This window comes from Lytechinus variegatus, chromosome 14 (genome assembly GCF_018143015.1).
Source record: "Lytechinus variegatus isolate NC3 chromosome 14, Lvar_3.0, whole genome shotgun sequence".
Lineage (NCBI taxonomy): Eukaryota > Metazoa > Echinodermata > Echinoidea > Temnopleuroida > Toxopneustidae > Lytechinus > Lytechinus variegatus.
Window position 1 is genome coordinate 145,539 of NC_054753.1, and position 18,449 is coordinate 163,987.

Consider the following 18,449-nt stretch of genomic DNA (forward strand, 5'->3'; position numbering starts at 1 on the left):
CATTTTCCTATATGAAACAAAGTTTGATTTCTCCCCGAACATGTGGAATTAACCATTGTTTAATATTTTATGGTTCAGTCAAGTTGCTCCTTGTTGTCAAATCTATAAAAATTTGAATATTTTGTAATTCAAATAATAAAAAAAAAAAAAAAAGAAATAGTGAGTGAGGGATATCATCGATTCTCCCATTTGCACGTGACTAAATTGTGCATATAGCTTTATTTTTTGTCAATCAGACAAATTGTTTGTAAATTTTGTGATTTGATATTGATTTCCTAATAAAACATATAATTATAAAAAAAAATTGTGCATATAGCTATTTTGTGAAAAATATGCAAAACTTCAAATTGTAATAACTTTCTTATTTTACATCCGATTTTGATGATATTTTCAGCATTGTGCTTGTCTGATTTTTCGCTATTGATTCAAATTAACATTTTTCTTAGGTGGAGTTCACCTTAAAGTGAGGGGTTTCACACGCCCAAGGGGTGCATTTTCAGAATATGGAAAATACGTGTTTAGAGCGCTTTTCGACTCACACATGGTATAGTCACGCATGGTATCCATGGGGGGAGGACGAGAGCTGTACAGGTACTGGCGGATTCAGATGGGGCAAAGCCGGCCCTTGCCCCCCCCCCTTTTTTTTGAGAATCATAAATTCGTAGTCTTGCCACATCAGACATATCGCTTGGGTTCAGCAGCAGCAGCAGCAGCATGCACAGCCTGGCATGTGCCCGTTCATTCAATGAACAAGGTTTTATGATATAACCTCGTTCTCAGTTACTATATGTGGCAACATGAGGTTGACAATGTTTGGATTATTTTCTCTTATTTTTGGACAAATTCTTGATTTTTTTACACTGTCAGTTTTCATTACAGGTTATCATTAAATAACTTGACTCTTAAGTAAATTTGATTCTTCAAGTTATTTTTTCTTTATTAAAAATAGAGCTTGAAAAATGAAAATGTCACCAATAGAGGACGTACAGAAAAATGTGCCCCAAATTCAAGTTTTTGAGCGTTCTGGTCAATACGAAAATTATTCCATGTTACTAATGAAAATTGAATTGCAACTCTATGGAAATTAATAATTTTGGTCACAAAAGTGATATTTTAATGATTTTTAGATTGCGTGCTCAATACAACATTGGCATACCATACATGCGACTTCACGATTTCTTGGGAGTCGCCAAGTATGAGCGAAGTCCACGTTTTAGTCCTGTTAATAGTTTACGGTACCAAAATTCTGGTTGAGTGAGGCACCAGCAACAGCATGTCTCATGAGATTGGAAATTGCTTGTTGTGATAGACAGGAATTACGACGTAAACATGAATGGAAAGGACAAAAAGCGAGGAACAACAAAGTTCGGGGATCAGATGAAAATCTTGATTGATTCGCTGGCAAATCAAGATAAATCGCGAGCAAAATGTGTCAGGAAATTATTTCGTGGCGTGACACGGAACTCGGACCCAAAAGATGCCGAAGCTGTGCAGTTGCTTTTGGGGAGAGATCACGAATGGAGGAGACATCAGGTTAAAGTTATGAAGGCTGTGTCAAAAATTATCCGCCTCATGATGATAACAGAGGGGACGACGGTAAGAATACACATCATATATGATGGGGGGGGGACCTAAAGCTACGCACTTTGTTTTCAAACAATAAAAACTATCCCAATTTTAATATTTCAACGATTTATGCACTCAATCAATGAACAAGGTTATGATATAACCTTGTTCTCACTTATAATATCTCCATGTGTGGCAAAATAAGGGTGGCAATGTTTGGCTTATTTTTAAGCTTACTTATTTACTCTTTTTCTTTGGGGCAAATGCTTGATTTTTTTACACTGACAGTCTCCATTACACCTTTTATTCATACGATTTGACTCTTAAGTCATATTTAAATTTGATTCTTTAAATTATTTTTTTCTTAATTGAAAATAGAGATAAAAAAATGAAAGTTTTCTTGCCATATAATTACTTTCCACCAATAGAGGGCGTACCAAAAATATGCCCCAAATTCAAGTTTTTGAGCGCTCTGGTGAATACAAAAATTATTCACAAGTTACTAATGAAAAATAAATTGCAACTGTATGGAAATGAGTAATTTTGGTCACAAAAGTGATATTTTAATGATTTTTTAAAGTGTGCTCTGTACAACATTGGCAGAAAGCTTCTTCTTCTTCTTCTTATATTGGTTTGAGTGGCGATTAGTCATATTTGACTATTGTCGCCATTTACTCTATTAATAAAAATCTCACTTCTCACATAATAAAATTATTACCAATAATAATTTATACATATGTGAAATATTTTTCATGTGCATCCTTCTAATATGAAAAAGGGATGATTATGGTACAGTTTGCCGTAACTCTAATCAAAATGGCATATAAACAAATCTTCGCCAAAAACAAACCGCTAGCTTCAGCTCAGTTCCAACTAGTTGCGCTTGCCCTGTCCTTTCAAGATGCAATCATACCGGTCAGCACGGTACATTGTGCCGATTTTTCGGACGTAAATGCCTAGGTCACCCAAGCATATCCAACATCGCCCCATTTACAGTGTCCTTGAATTTTTTTTTTTTTTTTTTTTTTTTTTCTTAGTTTAATGATTTCTAATTTGTATATTTTGTATGTTCTACATTGTAAAGCGCTTTGATATGATTTCATGAAAAGCGCTATATAAGTTCAAGTTATTATTATTATACCATAGTCCTATCTGTAGATTCCCCACAGGCTGGGTGGTAGCAGTGAACAAGTGGATTAATGTACAGTACGGTACTGTGTATGATCTAACCCAGGGGGTTCCCGGCCGCGTAGCGGTCGGGAGCCCAGGATCGTACGTGCGTTTTACCATACCTCACGGAGAAGCGTGAAGTATGGTCAAAATAATTCTCCGAATATATACTTATAACAAAAATCAAGCACTTACCACGATATGGATGAAGGTCTAACAAGTGGCAGTTTTCCTGACATCTGGGCATAAACTGGAACCTCAAAAAACGTAAAGTTCTCTCCTACCCCAGTCTCGATCGGCCATTTTGTTACGATTCATAACAAAAATGGCTGATCGAGACGGGGTTAGAAGGAGAGAGTTCCCTAGGTTAGATTGGGCCTAGCCTGGACTCTGGAGTAGCCAGGAGGCTTCTAGTCGAGAGTAAAAATCATTTACTAACGTAAGGCTACTCTCATACGAAGCCAGGGCTTCTTTTCTATACATGTGTGTTGTACCACCAAAAAACCTGAGACATTCGCCCCCGAGATTTTCTGCTTTCTCTCTAAAAGATCTAGCCCTAGATCTAAATCATGTATGGTGAGACTACCACATATCGACCACCTTTTTTGAAACCGACTACCTTGCGCGCGTTAAAATTATTGCGTATTACAAACGATACGCGCGGGAGAGTAGGCGCAGTGTCCATAGAAACGGTAAGAATCGATTTTACGAGAAAAAAAGAAGCAACAAGAGTAAAGCTTAGTAGAATTAATCAAAATTGTATTGACCAGACCTAAACCCTGCTGAAAAACCAAGAAATCCGATAGGAAACTGCTTTAGAACAAATATCCGTCGTCAATCGTCGAATCATGTGCCGGAGCTCGCAGTGGAAGCAGTGAGACGATCATTTAGCATGTTGACATCATAGAACTGATTTGGAAGAGTAAAATTATTTCGCCACCGCGACAAGAATCGGCCGTAAACTCAGTGTATCGCGGATGGTCGGTTTCAAAAGACGGGTGCAAATGATCAAATGTAAAATCGTATTCGTAGTTTGTCAATATATACGCGGATTGAATCGGAGTCGCCGAGCTAAAACATGGGAATCTGATCTGCTCAATATTCTGCACAAATGAGACGAAAACTGGGTAAAATTTATGAATATTTTTACAGATACGATTCTTAGAAGATTAGGTGGTCGATAAGGGGTAGTTCCAACCAAACATGGGATACAACTTCATTTCCGACATAGCTATGCTATGGATTTTATTTTTAGACAAGAATTCATTAAAAAATGAGAAAAATATCATGAAAAGAAGGAAGAGACTTGCCTGATGTTTACGCCGCCATCTTGTTTTCTATTGTTCTTCACCCACGGTATGGAAAAAATGTAGAAAACTTGAATAGGAATGGTTCGTCACTCTACAGTCACAGTTCCACAAACGGTGTGCGCATTTGCCTTAAAAACTGCATGTGCGATGAGTGGTGCGTAGCTTTAGGACCCGCGCAGCTTTAGGACACCCTACCATACAATCATGACGCAAACACGAACCTGAAAAAGTTAAATGACAAGTCCAGCCCAACAAAAACTTGATTTTAATAAAAAGAGAAAAATTCAACAAGCACAACACTGAAAATTATATCAAAATCGGATGTAAAATAAGAAAGTTACGGCATTTTAAAGTTCTTTTCACTTCTTTTCGCTTCTTTTCACAAAACAGTTATACATGCCCATCTCGGTCGTTATGCAAATGAGGAACTGATGACATCACCCACTCACTATTTCTTTTGCATTTTATTATATAAAATATGATTTATTTTTATTTTCCCGTCATTTTCATGTGAAATGAAGTTTCATTCCTCTCTGAACACATGGAATTCCATTATTTTAACATTTTGTGCTTCAGGCAAGGAGGTCCTAATGGTCAAAGTCGTAAAAATTGAAATATTGTATAATTAAAACAATAAAAAACAAAACAAATAGTGAGTGACATCAGCGACTCATTTGGATGCAACTGGCTCGTTCATATAACTGTTTTGTTAACAATAAGCAAAACTTTGAAATGTCGTAACTTTCTTACTTTACATCTGATTTTGATGAAATTTTCAGCATTGTGCTCGTCTAATTTTTTCTCTATTGATTCAAATCAACATATTTCTTAAGTGGACTTTACCTTTTAAAACTTGTCAATTTTTAGTCATCATGGTCGTGCTGTGGGTGTTTCATAAAATAAGCTTTTGGGAAATGAAGAGCGACTTTTGCTCTATAATTGGCAATATTTAGTCTAAGGCCTACCACAAGAAAGGATCACCAGTTATTCAAAAGTTAATTGGTTTTATAAATTAACCCTTTGCGTTCGATGGGCTTCCACAGCCCAGCGTGTCCTTCTCTTCGCTACGACGAGCTTCTACAGAAACCTAGATTAGTTTGGTTTAATTCGATGAAGTTTTTCATCTTTTTCGTAATTGTTATGTACTAAAACCTCTGCCACTATTTCCTTTATAAACATATTTCGTTAACCAAATGAAAAAAATATACAGCTACGTGGGGAAAAAATCCCAAAATAGGAAATCATTTCAACTTTACCCGATTTTTTCGTTGGAGTCAGACGGGGAGGAAAAAGGTTGTGACATGCACGTACAGTACGCGCGCGCACTAGGTCTGGTCACATGATTTGTTCTGATCAGGTGATTTGATCCATATCGTTGTTCTGATCTATAGATAAAACAATCTTTTCTGCAAGATCGTCACGTAATAAGCTACGTGTTTATTCACCAATTTTGTCTTATTTGTTTCATCAAGGGGATATCACTCTAGACAGAACGATATCTCCTTGGTTTCATCGATCGATTGTATTTTCAGAAAAAACAAAAATCTTGTAATGTCTTAGTACTTTGAGCTGATCTCGGTGCACTTTTGAATTTTTTCCCTCCCCATCATCCATCTCCTCATTATTTTTGTCTACTTTTGTGAAAAAAAGAGAAAAGAAAGCAGTTTAGCACACCATTCATTGAGCATTGTGAAGATATCCTTCCACTGGGTTTTAACGGCCTCTAACGAATCCACTTTTGTTGTATTCTGCTGTTTTTGCTTGAAATTTACCTCACTCAGTCTGTTGTTGCAGCATAGCATACTATGCACGATACACCCTCACGGTGCCAAGGCCCCCGACCTGCGCGGCAGGCTAGCTACATGTACATGTAGCTAGGCTGGGTGTTTTGTGCGATCGATCAGCTTCAACTAGCTCGGTGAGCAGTCCAGTGATATCTCAGGCAGCCTCTGACTTTGGTGACTTTCTGATGTTTTCGGACACATTAAGAGATAATTTTTTTTAAAAATAACTTCAAAACATTGGATTTGAGTCTAGGTTTGTGGACATGCTGCATGTACATTATCAGATCTGTATCTATAAAAAATGTACCTTTAATGATCCAGGCATTTTGGAAACAATAAAAACGTGTATAGGTATGAAAACACAAGTCCCCAACCCCCATTGTCCTTTAATTTTGAAAAATTGTGTTACTTTGGTTAATATGGTAATTTTTACAAAATTAACCATATAAGTGAACACAAAATCCTTTAGACTAGAAAAATCAACAACGCTCTGCTTGGTCAGTTTACTCACTCGCTTAATTGAGTTTTTGAAACATGCGTGTTCCCCCCCCCAAAAAAAAAAAAAAAATCTGCATACAACCATGTCCCCTCCTGTCTTTGTCCTGTCCTTTCTTAAGAGCTCTCTGGTGATTGTACAATATATTTTAATAAATTTAGTGTGAAAACAGAATTTTCAGAATCATTGACAATTGTTCTTCATTTTTTTCACAGTTCAATGAGATGGAATGGACAGAGTTGGTTGAGCTTCTAATCAGCTGTCGTCTTTTTGATGTTGTCAACCTTCTTTTGCGCATCAAGGTGAGAGTGAGACCAGGGAAAAAAATTACATGTACATGGGGGCTGGGGGTAAACTGCCACAAAAATGCCCTAAAAAAGTAGTCCAAGAAAAAAAAACACTTTAATTTTTGCCCTGGGTGAGACCAACATCTAAATTAGAGGGAGTCTTTCATATTAGAAATTGATAGTAGAGACGATTTTTATGGTTGATTGCATTGATTATTATCAATCACAAAAATCAGCCCCTTGGATCAGTCTCTCGGCTTTATGGTACTAGACCTAGACTTTATAGGGGTTTTTCATAAAGTATTTTGTAAACTGTATACATGACATTTTGCACAACTGTTGACCTGAATGAGATACCCCAAATTTTTCCAGGTTGCCAAGAGAGTGGGTTTTAATTTCTTACGCCCCTAATCAAATTTTGAAAATGATGATCAATGCTGGAGACAACCCTAATCAAATTTTGACAAATGATGATCAATGCTGGAGACAACTCTAATCAAATTTTGACAAATGATGATCAATGCTGGAGACAACCCTAATCAAATTTTGACAAATGATGATCAATGCTGGAGACGACTCTAATCAAATTTTGACAAATGATGATCAATGCTGGAGATCGTTTCATCACATTTGTTGTATGAAAATTTTTGAGATCTGGCAACTTTACTTGATTTTGATTGGCTGAGGAGCTCCGTTCATTTTCAGATTCAAAATATTTTCCTTTCAAAAGTCAAAACTCAATAATTTGGCCTCTACTGCCACTATTAAGTTAACGTTGCACAATCGTAGAGGAAAAAGAAAAGAAATATATTCAACATATCAGTTAAAACATAAAATGACCAACATAAAACAAATCAGAATACTGATTATCCATTTTCCATATTCAGCAATCTCTAGCATGCTACACCACTACAGGTTCCATGAGCCTAATTACAACAGGGGCCCGCTGCATAAAACTTTTTTTTCTAACCTGAGATTTCTAAGGTTGAAAACTTACATGTAGGTTCCGTAGTTTTCTCAGGTTGGCTACCTGAGATTGAAAAATGGATTGCATAATGACTTTAGAAAACTCAGGTTGTTAACCACCCACTAATTGTTTGATGAAACGCCCCCCCCCCTGAGTTTTAATAACCATAAATATTCGTGAATGAGGATGTGCACTGAAATTTGGGTAAAAAAAGAATTGCGCCCATGTACACTTGCAACTGTCTGCTAGTGATATCAACGAAATGGCTTCACCATATGAGGTAATTTTTTTGAAAAAAATATGTTATTTTAGTTCATTGTATCATGAAATACAGATTAGAAATAATAGCTATTACACGTAGATTCATCCATCTGCTAAAAATATGTATCATTTTTTCCCCGGCGAATCATCACTGCGCGGTGGTTTTTGCCCAATCAATTCAAATTGTAGCTGATGCTAACGGTAGTTTAGCGGAGTAATGGTGTCCCTCTCCGCCGAAGCTCTGGCGTAGTTGTGGCCATGTAGGGAAGGGATGCAGGCTGTTAGTAGCTAGACGTTCGATGCCAGGGTTCGATTTTGTACACTGTAACCCTATCCCTATTGTTTGATTCTATGATAATCAGTCCAATATCACCCTACCCCCATTTCATCCATCTCATCTCTTCATCTCACAATTTTTTGGGGGGTTCGCTGTTGTACGTGGATCACTGACTTTGTGGAATATGTCCACACAACATGTTTTTTTTTTGGGGGGGGTTTATGGTTAGCAGAAAATGGTGATATAAAAGATATCTCAATAAACCAGACAGATTATTTTACCAAAAAAGAGAGAAATATTATCAAAAGGAAAACTTCTTGAGTTATGACCATGCCTAATGGTAATGGACCAACTGGCCTCTACCTGTAAACAAGTTGGACATTCTCACCCAGTGGTGCCACAAGCCCATCAGGAGGGCTAAAGATATTTGTTCGACCCAACCCATTCTAATTTTTTAAAATTTGATATTGCTGATTGACAAAAGCATATGAATATAATTAAAAATCTAACACTGATTCTAGAAATGGTAACTACTGAACTTCCTTTGCCCAAATGGGAAGATATAAAATGACTTTGGAACAATTTTTTGACTGGCGGAAGAATAAAGGCTATTTTACTATTTCAGTTGATAACTTTGATCCCATCAGAGTTATCATAAATGGCGATTTATTTTTAAAATGAGCTGGCTACGATACCCTTCTCTGGACAGATATGGAATGTCAGATATATATCCTGGTAGTAAGCATTCGACCCTCTATTAAGCCAGTTCGTAGTTCCTTTCTGCGCATGATCAAAAGATTCTACGCATAATCAGAGGAAGGTCATTTGGACTAAAGTGACTTGGTGGTTTAAAATCTGATGAGACAAGCACCATCTTTGATGTCTTGATTATTCATATATTCTTTTGAATAGTCTTCATTTGCATCCACAAAAACACAACAATGCGTCTACGAACGACTGGTATATTCACAGTTTCCCAAGTACATTGTGCAACATGCTATGATATGCATTCAAAGTAGGAATACAATAAATACCTTTATAAAGTGTTCATTGGTGTGCTATTCTAGTCACCTGGTATATTCAATTTCTTCATCCTGCTATGTAAGGCAAGCTTACGTAATATCTTGCTTTGAAATATGCCTATCATGATGAAATAAATGAAAGGTCATCTGACCAAAATTGTCCATGAAGTAACTACGAACTGGTCTATTTCTGGTTATTTTTATTATGATTTTTTTTTCAAAGTGCCATTTTTACACACAAGTCTATGGGGAATGTTTTACGTGCTTGACGCCTGCAGAGGCAAGGAACAACAGATTCAGTGAACCGAGTCTGCTGCTCCATGTCCCTACAGCAATGTAGCGAGTCAGAGAATGAATGAATACATGTACATGTAAATTATGGGGGTGAAAATATGGGGTAAATTTTACAGATGTAATTAAAGTCAAATGAAATGGTATTTGTGGATAAAATATTGGTCAAGTCCTTTGTTAAAAAACTTTTTGGATGCTTGTCACAAATCTTTTTCCTCAAAAAGGTTACTGTTACTGTTAGCTGCTACTGTGCCTGACAGAATCAGAATGATATTCAGAAGTTTCTGTTTTTACCTTTGATACGATAACAGTCTCCAGTTGTGCCCAAAATTGTTTGAAATAGGAATGATACACCATCTAGCATTTAACAAGAGACTCCCCAGTTTTCAGTCATACATTATGTTACTCCCAATCTTGTAATCCTAGAGCATGCAAAAGTAGTCTGATTTTTCAGACCACCAAAGATACATGTATTAATCAGAACTGTAGCTTCTCTAAATCTGAATTTGTATTGAATGCAAGTGGGAACTTTGATAAGCAACATGAAAAGATTGCTTTCCAGGTGGACTTGTTGATTGGGGTCTCAGTTTGCAGACTATAGCCGCATATGAACTCCAACCTGTAAGCTATGGTTCATATTCAGTTGGTCTCCTCAAATAGTAGTAATGATGATAATGATTTCACATGTATGATAAATATAGTCCAGGATAGAAGAGGCATAACCTTGTTTTTTTACAATATTTTTGATGGTGAACCGTTTCTTGTCAATTCGAGGGTGCTGATTACGAATCTGGATGATGCCACTCGTGTAACCTTTGAACATTTTCCGCAAATTGACAAAATCCAATATGGCCGCCAAAATATGCAAATTACCCATGAAAATCCTAAAATTGTCCACCCATTGGCTATGAAATGCATGAAATTGTGTGGCAGGAGTGAAATACTCTCTGAAAAATATTTTTGACAAAATATTTATTTTCCTGATATTCAAAATGGCCGCCATAGGCGCTTATACATGTATACTCAATATGTACAATATGAATAGGGAAAACTGATTTTAAAAAAATTACCACTAAACTGCAAAAAAATCGCGATGTATGAACAAAGTAATGTATATGCAAATCATCATTGCTAACGAGATATATCATCTATTATGTCACATACACATGTATGGGAACATTTTGATATCTAAAATAGCCGCTACTGGCCCAAACAGTATCGCGTATAATTGCAAATGAGGGCCAAAAATTCACAGGAGTGATCACTAAAATGCATATTATTAAGATTAAACGAGTGTAATACTGACTAAAAACATAATTGTTAACGAAATATATCATTAATATGCCATGTACAGTATGTGATGAATGTTTTATTTTGATATTCAAAATGGCTGCCAAAGGCCCTGAAAGTATTATGCACAATGAGAAAGAGGAGCAAAGAAATCACAATCTTGAGAGAGCACTAAAATGCATATATGTGTGATTAAAATTAATGGGATACTGTCTAAAATCATATATTCTAACGAAATATATCATTCAGGTTTCAAGTTTGTGTTAAATTCTGTATTTTGACTTTCAAAATGGCCGCCATAGACATTAGCAGTATTAAAGGGGAAGTTCACTCGGAAGAAAACTTTGTTGTAAAAATAGCAGAAAAAATAGTAAAAAATATTGGTGAAGGTTTGAGGAAAATCCATTAAAGAGTAAGAAAGTTATTAGAGTTCAAAGTTTTGGATTTGTGACGTCATAAACGAGCAGATGCCCCATGTGAAATGTAATACAAAATGCATGAATTTAAAATTTTGTATGGTTCCTGATGACTTAATTTTGTTTTCTATTCATGATCGGGTGTGAAATGATCTGTCTATTGATATACAAAAGGTTCAGTGAAAACCATTTTCAATTTTCTGAGAAAATGACATTTCATTGTTTTTTTACCATTCGCTATGTACATGTAGGATTGCTGCTCGCATATGACGTCACAAATCAAATACACGTAATTGAAATTCTAATAACTTTTTAATTACTTGATGAATTTTTCTCAAACCTTCGGCAATATTTTTTATTATTTTTTCCGCTATTTTTATAATAAACTTTTTGTCAGGGTGAACTTCCCCTTTCATGCAAAGTGGGAAACCAATATTCACAGGAGTTAGCACCATAAATGCACGTAATAGTGATCTATGAATAATACTGTCTGAAATCATAATTTCTATTAAGATATCATTTATTCTGCCAGTTAGGTGATAAATACTGTTATTTCAACATTCAAAATGGCTGCCATATGCCCTTTTTGTTAACATTATTTGTCTCCACTCAAATTGTATATTATACGATAAGGGCCTATGGTGGCCATTTTCAACTTAAGAATGCAGCATTTATCACCTTAATTATACATGTACACAACATGATATATCTTGCTAGAAACCATGGTTTTAGACAATATTTCACCCTTACATCACGATTCACTATTATATGCAATATTTAGAGTCAAACAAAGCCAAATTCTGTCAAAATTATACAGTATGTCCCATGTTACAATGTACACAATACTTTTAGGACTTATGGCAGTCATTTTGGTTTTCAAAGTACAGCATTACCTCCACTACCAATGTGTGATGTATTTAGTTAAAAATCATGTTGAGGACAATATTTTTACTGACTCATATATCACAGTTATATTTATTTTATGTTTCTCACTCTTGTGAAAATTAGTTTCTCCACTCACATTGTACATGAAAATAAAAGGCCTATGGAGGCCATTTTGAATGTCAAAATACAACATTTATAATCTGGCATATTAATAATGTATTTCGAACAATCATGTTTTTAGTCAGTATTCCACTCGTTTATCAGATGCATTTTAATGCTCGATCTTGCAATTTATTTTGGCCGCAGCCATTGCCATTGTACACGATACTCTTTGGACCAGTGGCGGCTATTTCAGATATTAAAATACAGCATTTTCCCCATATATGACATAATAAATGATATCTTGTTTGCTTAATGATTTGCATATTCATTCATTGCGATTTTTTGCAGTTTAGTGCTAATTGGGGGTATCTGTTGCGATTACAATCAAAACTTTAAGAGTTTTTGGATCTGATTCATGAAACTTGGACGTAATAATAATCAAATGTTGTTTGAAGGTTTGCATGGTGGCATGTACAATTGCTGATGTGGTTTACGGTACACCATGTGGAGTGTTGTAGAAACAGTGGATAGAAGAAGAGAAGAAGTGGATAGGCGAGAAAGTGGAGATTTGAGAATAGAGTATTCTTTCTTGAAAATAGTCCTGAAAAGGACTGTAAACCAGAAGGAATGTTGAGTGAGAACAGCTTGAGTAGTAGAGCTGATGAGGAGATGCTGGCTTGAGTCGGCGAGTAGAGATGATGAGTAGTAGATTTGACTCATCATCTCTACTCGCCGACTCGCATTTATCAACTTACTACAGTTCAAATTGCAAGAAAATTTGTCATGCGCCTTTTTTGTTAATCTACACACAAAGATTGCATAGTCATGATGGTATGTAGGCCTACAGCTAGCATACAGTATAGTCCAGGATAGAAGAGGCGTAACCTTGTTTTTTTTAATATTTTTTTGATGGTTTCTTGTCAATTCGAGGGTGCTGATTACGAATCTGAATGATGCCACTCATGTAACCTTGAGCATTTTCCGCAAATTGGTAAAATCCAATATGGCCGCCAAAATATGCAAATTACCCATAAAAATCCTAAAATTGTCCGCACATTAGCTACGAAATGCATGAAATTGTGTGGCAGGAGTGAGATACTCCCTGAAAAAATAATTTTTGACAAAATATTTATTTTCCTGATATTCAAAATGGCTGCCATAGTCCATTGTATACTCTATTATGTACAATATAAATAGGGAAAACTAGCTTTCACAAAAGTGAGCACTAAACCGCAAAAAAATCGCGATGTATGAACGAGGTGATATATGCAAATCATTATTACTAACGAGATATATCATTTATTATATCATAAATTGGAAGATTTCTGTATTTTGATATCTAAAATGGCCGCCACTGGCCCAAACAGTATTGCGTACGATGGCAATAGGGGCCAAAAACTCAAAAGAGTGATCACTAAAATGCATATTATTAAGATTAAACGAGTGGAATACTGATTAAAAGCATAATTGTTAACGAAATATATTATTAATAGGCCATGTATGTGATGAATGTTGTATTTTGATATTCAAAATGGCTGCCAAAGGCCCTGAAAGTATTATACACAATGAGAAAGAGGGGCAAAGAAATCGCAAGAGTGATCACTATAATGCATATATATGTGATAGATTCATGGGATACTGTTTAAAAAACATATTTTCTAACAAAATATATCATTCAGGTTTAAAGTTTGTGTTAAATACTGTATTTTCACTTTCAAAATGGCCGCCAGAGACATTAACGGTATTATGCACAATGCAAAGTGGGAAACCAATATTAGCACCATAAATGCAAGTATTAGTGATCTATGAGTAAAATGTTGTCTGAAAGCATAATTTCTATTTATAGATATCATTTATTCTGCCAGTTAGGTGATAAATACTGTTATTGGAAAGTCAAAATGGCCGCTACAGGCCCTTAAGATATTATGCACAATGTGAATGGAACAAATTATTTGATCAGAATTTGGCTTTGCTTGGCCAAATGGTGATGTATGAGTGAAATATCGTCTGAAAACATGATTTATAACAAAATATATCATCTCTTATGTAATTTAGGTGATAAATACTGTATTACAACATTCAAAATGGCTGCCATATGCTCTTTTTGTGAACATTATTTGTCTCCACCCAAATTGTATATTATACGATGAGGGCTTTTGTTGGCCATTTTCGATTTAAAAATGCAGTGTTTATCACCTTAAATACACAACATTATGATATATTTCGTTACAAACCATGGTGTTAGACAATATTTCACCCTTGCATCAGATTTCACAATTATAGGCAATATATAGAGTCAAACAAAGCCAAATTTTGTCAAAATTATTTATGTCCAACGTTACAATAATAATACTTTTAGGACCTATGGCAGCCATTTTGGATTTCAAAGTACAGCATTTATAACCTCCACAACCAATATATGATGTATTTAGTTAGAAATCATGTTTAAGACAGTATTTTTACTCGTATATCACAGTCATATGCATTTTATGATTCTCACTCTTGTGAAAATGACTTTCTCCATTCGCAATGTACATGATAAATATAGGGATTATGGCGGCCATTTTGAATGTCAAAATACAGCATTTATCACATAAATGGCACATTAACAATGATGTTTTTAGTCAGTTTTCCACTCGTTTATCTTATAACATGCATTTTAGTACTCACTCATACATCACCATTTTGGCCAAGCAAAGCCAAATTCTGATGAAATAATTTGTTCCCATTCACATTGTGCATAATATCGTAAGGGCCTGTAGCGGCCATTTTGACTTTCCAATAACAGTATTTATCACCTATCTGGCATAATAAATGATATCTCTTAATATAAATCACGCTTTCAGACAATATTTTACTCATAGATCACTAATACCTGCATTTATGGTGCTCACTCCTGTGAATATTGGTTTCCCACTTTGCATTGTGCATAATACTGTTAATGTCTCTGGCGGCCATTTTGAAAGTAAAAATACAGTATTTAACACAAACTTTAAACCTGAATGATATATTTCGTTAGAAAATATGCTTTTAAACAGTATCCCATTAATTTATCACATATATATGCATTTTAGTGATCACACTTGTGATTTCTTTGCCCCACTTTCTCATTGTGGATAATGCTTTTACGGCCTTTGGCAGCCATTTTGAATATCAAAATACAAAATTCATCACATACATGGCATATTAATAATATATTTCGTTAACAATTATACTTTTAGTCAGTATTCCACTCATTTAATCTTAATAATATGCATTTCAGTGATTACTCTTCTGAATTTTTTGGCCCCCATTGCCATTGTATGCAATACTGTTTGGGCCAGTGGCGGCCATTTTAGATATCAAAATACAGAGATGTTCCCATTTATTACATAATACATGATATATCTCGTTAGTAATGATGATTTGCATATTTTACTTCGTTCATACATCGCGATTTTTGCGGTTTAGTGCTCATTTTTGTAAAAATTAGTTTTCCCTATTCATATTGTACATAATAGAGTATACAATGGACTATGGCGGCCATTTTGAATATCAGGAAAATAAATATTTTGTCAAAAATCATTTTTTCAGAGTGTATTTTAATCGTGCCACACGCTTTCATTCCATAGCCAATGTGCGGACAATTTTAGGATTTTTATGGGTAATTTGCATATTTTGGCGGCCATATTGGATTTTGCCAATTTGCGAAAAATGCTCAAGGTTACACGAGTGGCATCATCCAGATTCGTAATCAGCACCCTCGAATTGACAAGAAACCATCAAAAAATATTGTATATATAAAAAAACAAGGTTTGGTCAAGTTTCTATGGGGCCTATCCTGGACTAGTAACTATTATTCAGCCGGCTGTCTGGGTGAGCTTTGCATGCATGAAACCACTGCAGCTAGCCGTGCGCTTGCAGACTATCCAGACTCAGGGAGCTGCGATATGAAATGTTACTGCTAAGAAATCTTCCCCAGAACTTTGAAAATCTACGTCAAAGTCACATTTTACACCAATGAAATGCCCTTCTACAGTCCATATTACTGAAACCTGATCATTTGCAAGCATTAAAAGGAGGAATTATGACCTTTCTTTTGACTCAAAAAGACCGATTTCCAAATGCATTAATACACATAAAACACATAGGTGAGTACATCACAGTCCCACATGTGCATTTGTATGTATGTTGATATTTGGTTTATTTCGACGCTGTGTCTCTTCTAGCCAAAAATGAATAGACAGCTTCTTTCTTTCTTGTTTATAAATGACTTCTTAAACCACTCTTAAGGAAGTAAATACTTTGGGAAGGCATTTCATTGATATGAAATGTGATTTTTTTCCCATCATTTTGTCAAATATAGGGAAGGAATTTTCTCACTGTTTTTTTCAAGATAACTTTTGCCGTTTTATTTTTTTTCTTTCATTTTTTTTACAGTGGTTAAACCATTTATACCCCTTCCCATTGAATATGCCTGATAAAGAACATCTTTCTACTGAATAATAATAATTTTCCCCATTTTTTGATAATTTTGTCTTCATTTTTCTTACATTTTCTTTTTTTTCTTATTTTTTTTCCTCTTCTTTTTCTCATTTTTTTTCCTCTTCTTTTTTTTTCTTTCTTCATTTTTTCTTTTGTTTTATTTCACTTATTCATTTTTACAATTTTTTTTTCAATATACTCTTCTAATTTCTTTTTATATTTCCCCCTTTTACACATTGTTCTAATTCTGCAGCATATTTTTCTGTGATTTTCTCCTGCTATAATATGCTGGAAAAGAGAAAATAAACTGGATTTGGGGCCTGCATAATCTAGGTTTTATGAATTACCACAAAATAAGCAAAGTAGTATAACAGCGTCAGCAAGCACGATTTACATATAGTGGTACGTGGTAGTGACTACATGATATTTTAGTTTGTTTTATGCCCTATTCATTTATAATTAATGTTTTTCTTTATATTTTTTGGGCCACCAAACTTTACTTATGGGCCACCAAAAAAAATTATTTGAAGGTATTGGTGGCCCGAACGGGCCACCACCAAAAAAAGTTAATGTGGAGCCTTGGCCAATATACTTTTAGCTATCGATGCAACGCGGGTATTTCGTTTATGAACATTGTTAGGATTGAATTTTGTGTTTATGGTTATTTTAAAGAAAATACTTGGCACTGTAGGCTCAGTATTTTCTTAGCCTGCAGCAATTATATCCCGATTGAGGAGTTTGTCTTGCCTGCAGTAACAGGAAGTAGAAGAACTACTTGAACTAACTTAGGCCTAACAAAAGTTAGAATTTTAAAGAAATATCTCTAGGTCTGTGTAAGTTGAGCCTGTGCCGGCGCCTGATGTTTGCAGAGCTACCAAGTCTCACGCATTATGCGTGAGACTCAAGCATTTTGGACTCTTGTTCATCCCCTCAAATCTCTGTCTCACGCGACTATCACAGCCTATCCCCATATAGGCCTACATTGTACACAATGTCTATGATCTCACTCAGATTCACAGAAAATCTCATGCATAGCTGGTCTTTGAACTTGGCATCTCTGTGTTCGCCATTTTGGATGGATTCAGCGCATACGATGTAAATTTGGTCACCTGATCTGAACACTTTGTAACGTGATATCGCCGAGGGCCCCGTAGTGAAAATCGAAAGCGCTTCTACGAGAGAACGAACGAGGTCTGCACAACCTCGATACGCACCAGTTAACTCGTAGAGCTCTAACGTTCGGTGTGCGGATAGAAAGCTCCGTACTGTCTCCTTGTCATGGTCCGCCACGGCATCCACTGTTGCATCCTCAATGGAATGTCCAGAACAAACTCCCTCTCACATTAAGACAAGTCAGGAGGTGCTGGGGACAATTTAAGTGGGCCGCTGGGCCTGTATTCTGAAGTCAGGTTTAACTTGGACCACAGTCTAACTCTGTGCTAAAGTTACATGTATATGGGAGCAGAACCAGTCTATAATGTATGTTATGTTTGCTATTTTGTTTCCTTATGCTTTCATAATAAAGAAAAATACTTCAGTTATCATTCCCAGACAATTACGAAAAATTTGAGTGCCAAATGAAAAATAGATGAAGCGGGTGTAAATCAGTCTTCATTTTATGGAGACTTAGCTCACATGTTTGTGGACAGGGGTCAGTGAAAGATGTCTGTATAAAAATTATAGCAAGATAAAGCTAATACCCCCCACACCTACATGTATTGTACTGACATGCCCTGAGTTTGTAGTGAACCTCACCCAAAAAATGCACTTCTTCATGCTGAGTGCTCAATGTAGAAAATGGCAAAAAAAAATATTTGGCGAGTCTTTAGAAACAAACTTTCTTGAAATGTAATATTGTATC

At 35.5% G+C, this 18,449-nt stretch overlaps 1 protein-coding gene across 1 annotated transcript in view; it reads left to right on the forward strand.

Annotated features, from left to right (window-relative positions):
* The first annotated feature begins 1,234 nt into the window (after positions 1 to 1,234).
* Positions 1,235 to 18,449, forward strand: part of LOC121428188 — a 66,008-nt gene continuing 48,793 nt past the window's right edge. The window contains exons 1-2 of the mRNA XM_041624793.1: positions 1,235 to 1,596; positions 6,542 to 6,628. Of these exons, the coding sequence (XP_041480727.1) occupies positions 1,330 to 1,596; positions 6,542 to 6,628 (354 nt within the window). The 5' untranslated portion in view covers positions 1,235 to 1,329. The remainder of the gene's footprint in view (positions 1,597 to 6,541; positions 6,629 to 18,449) is intronic.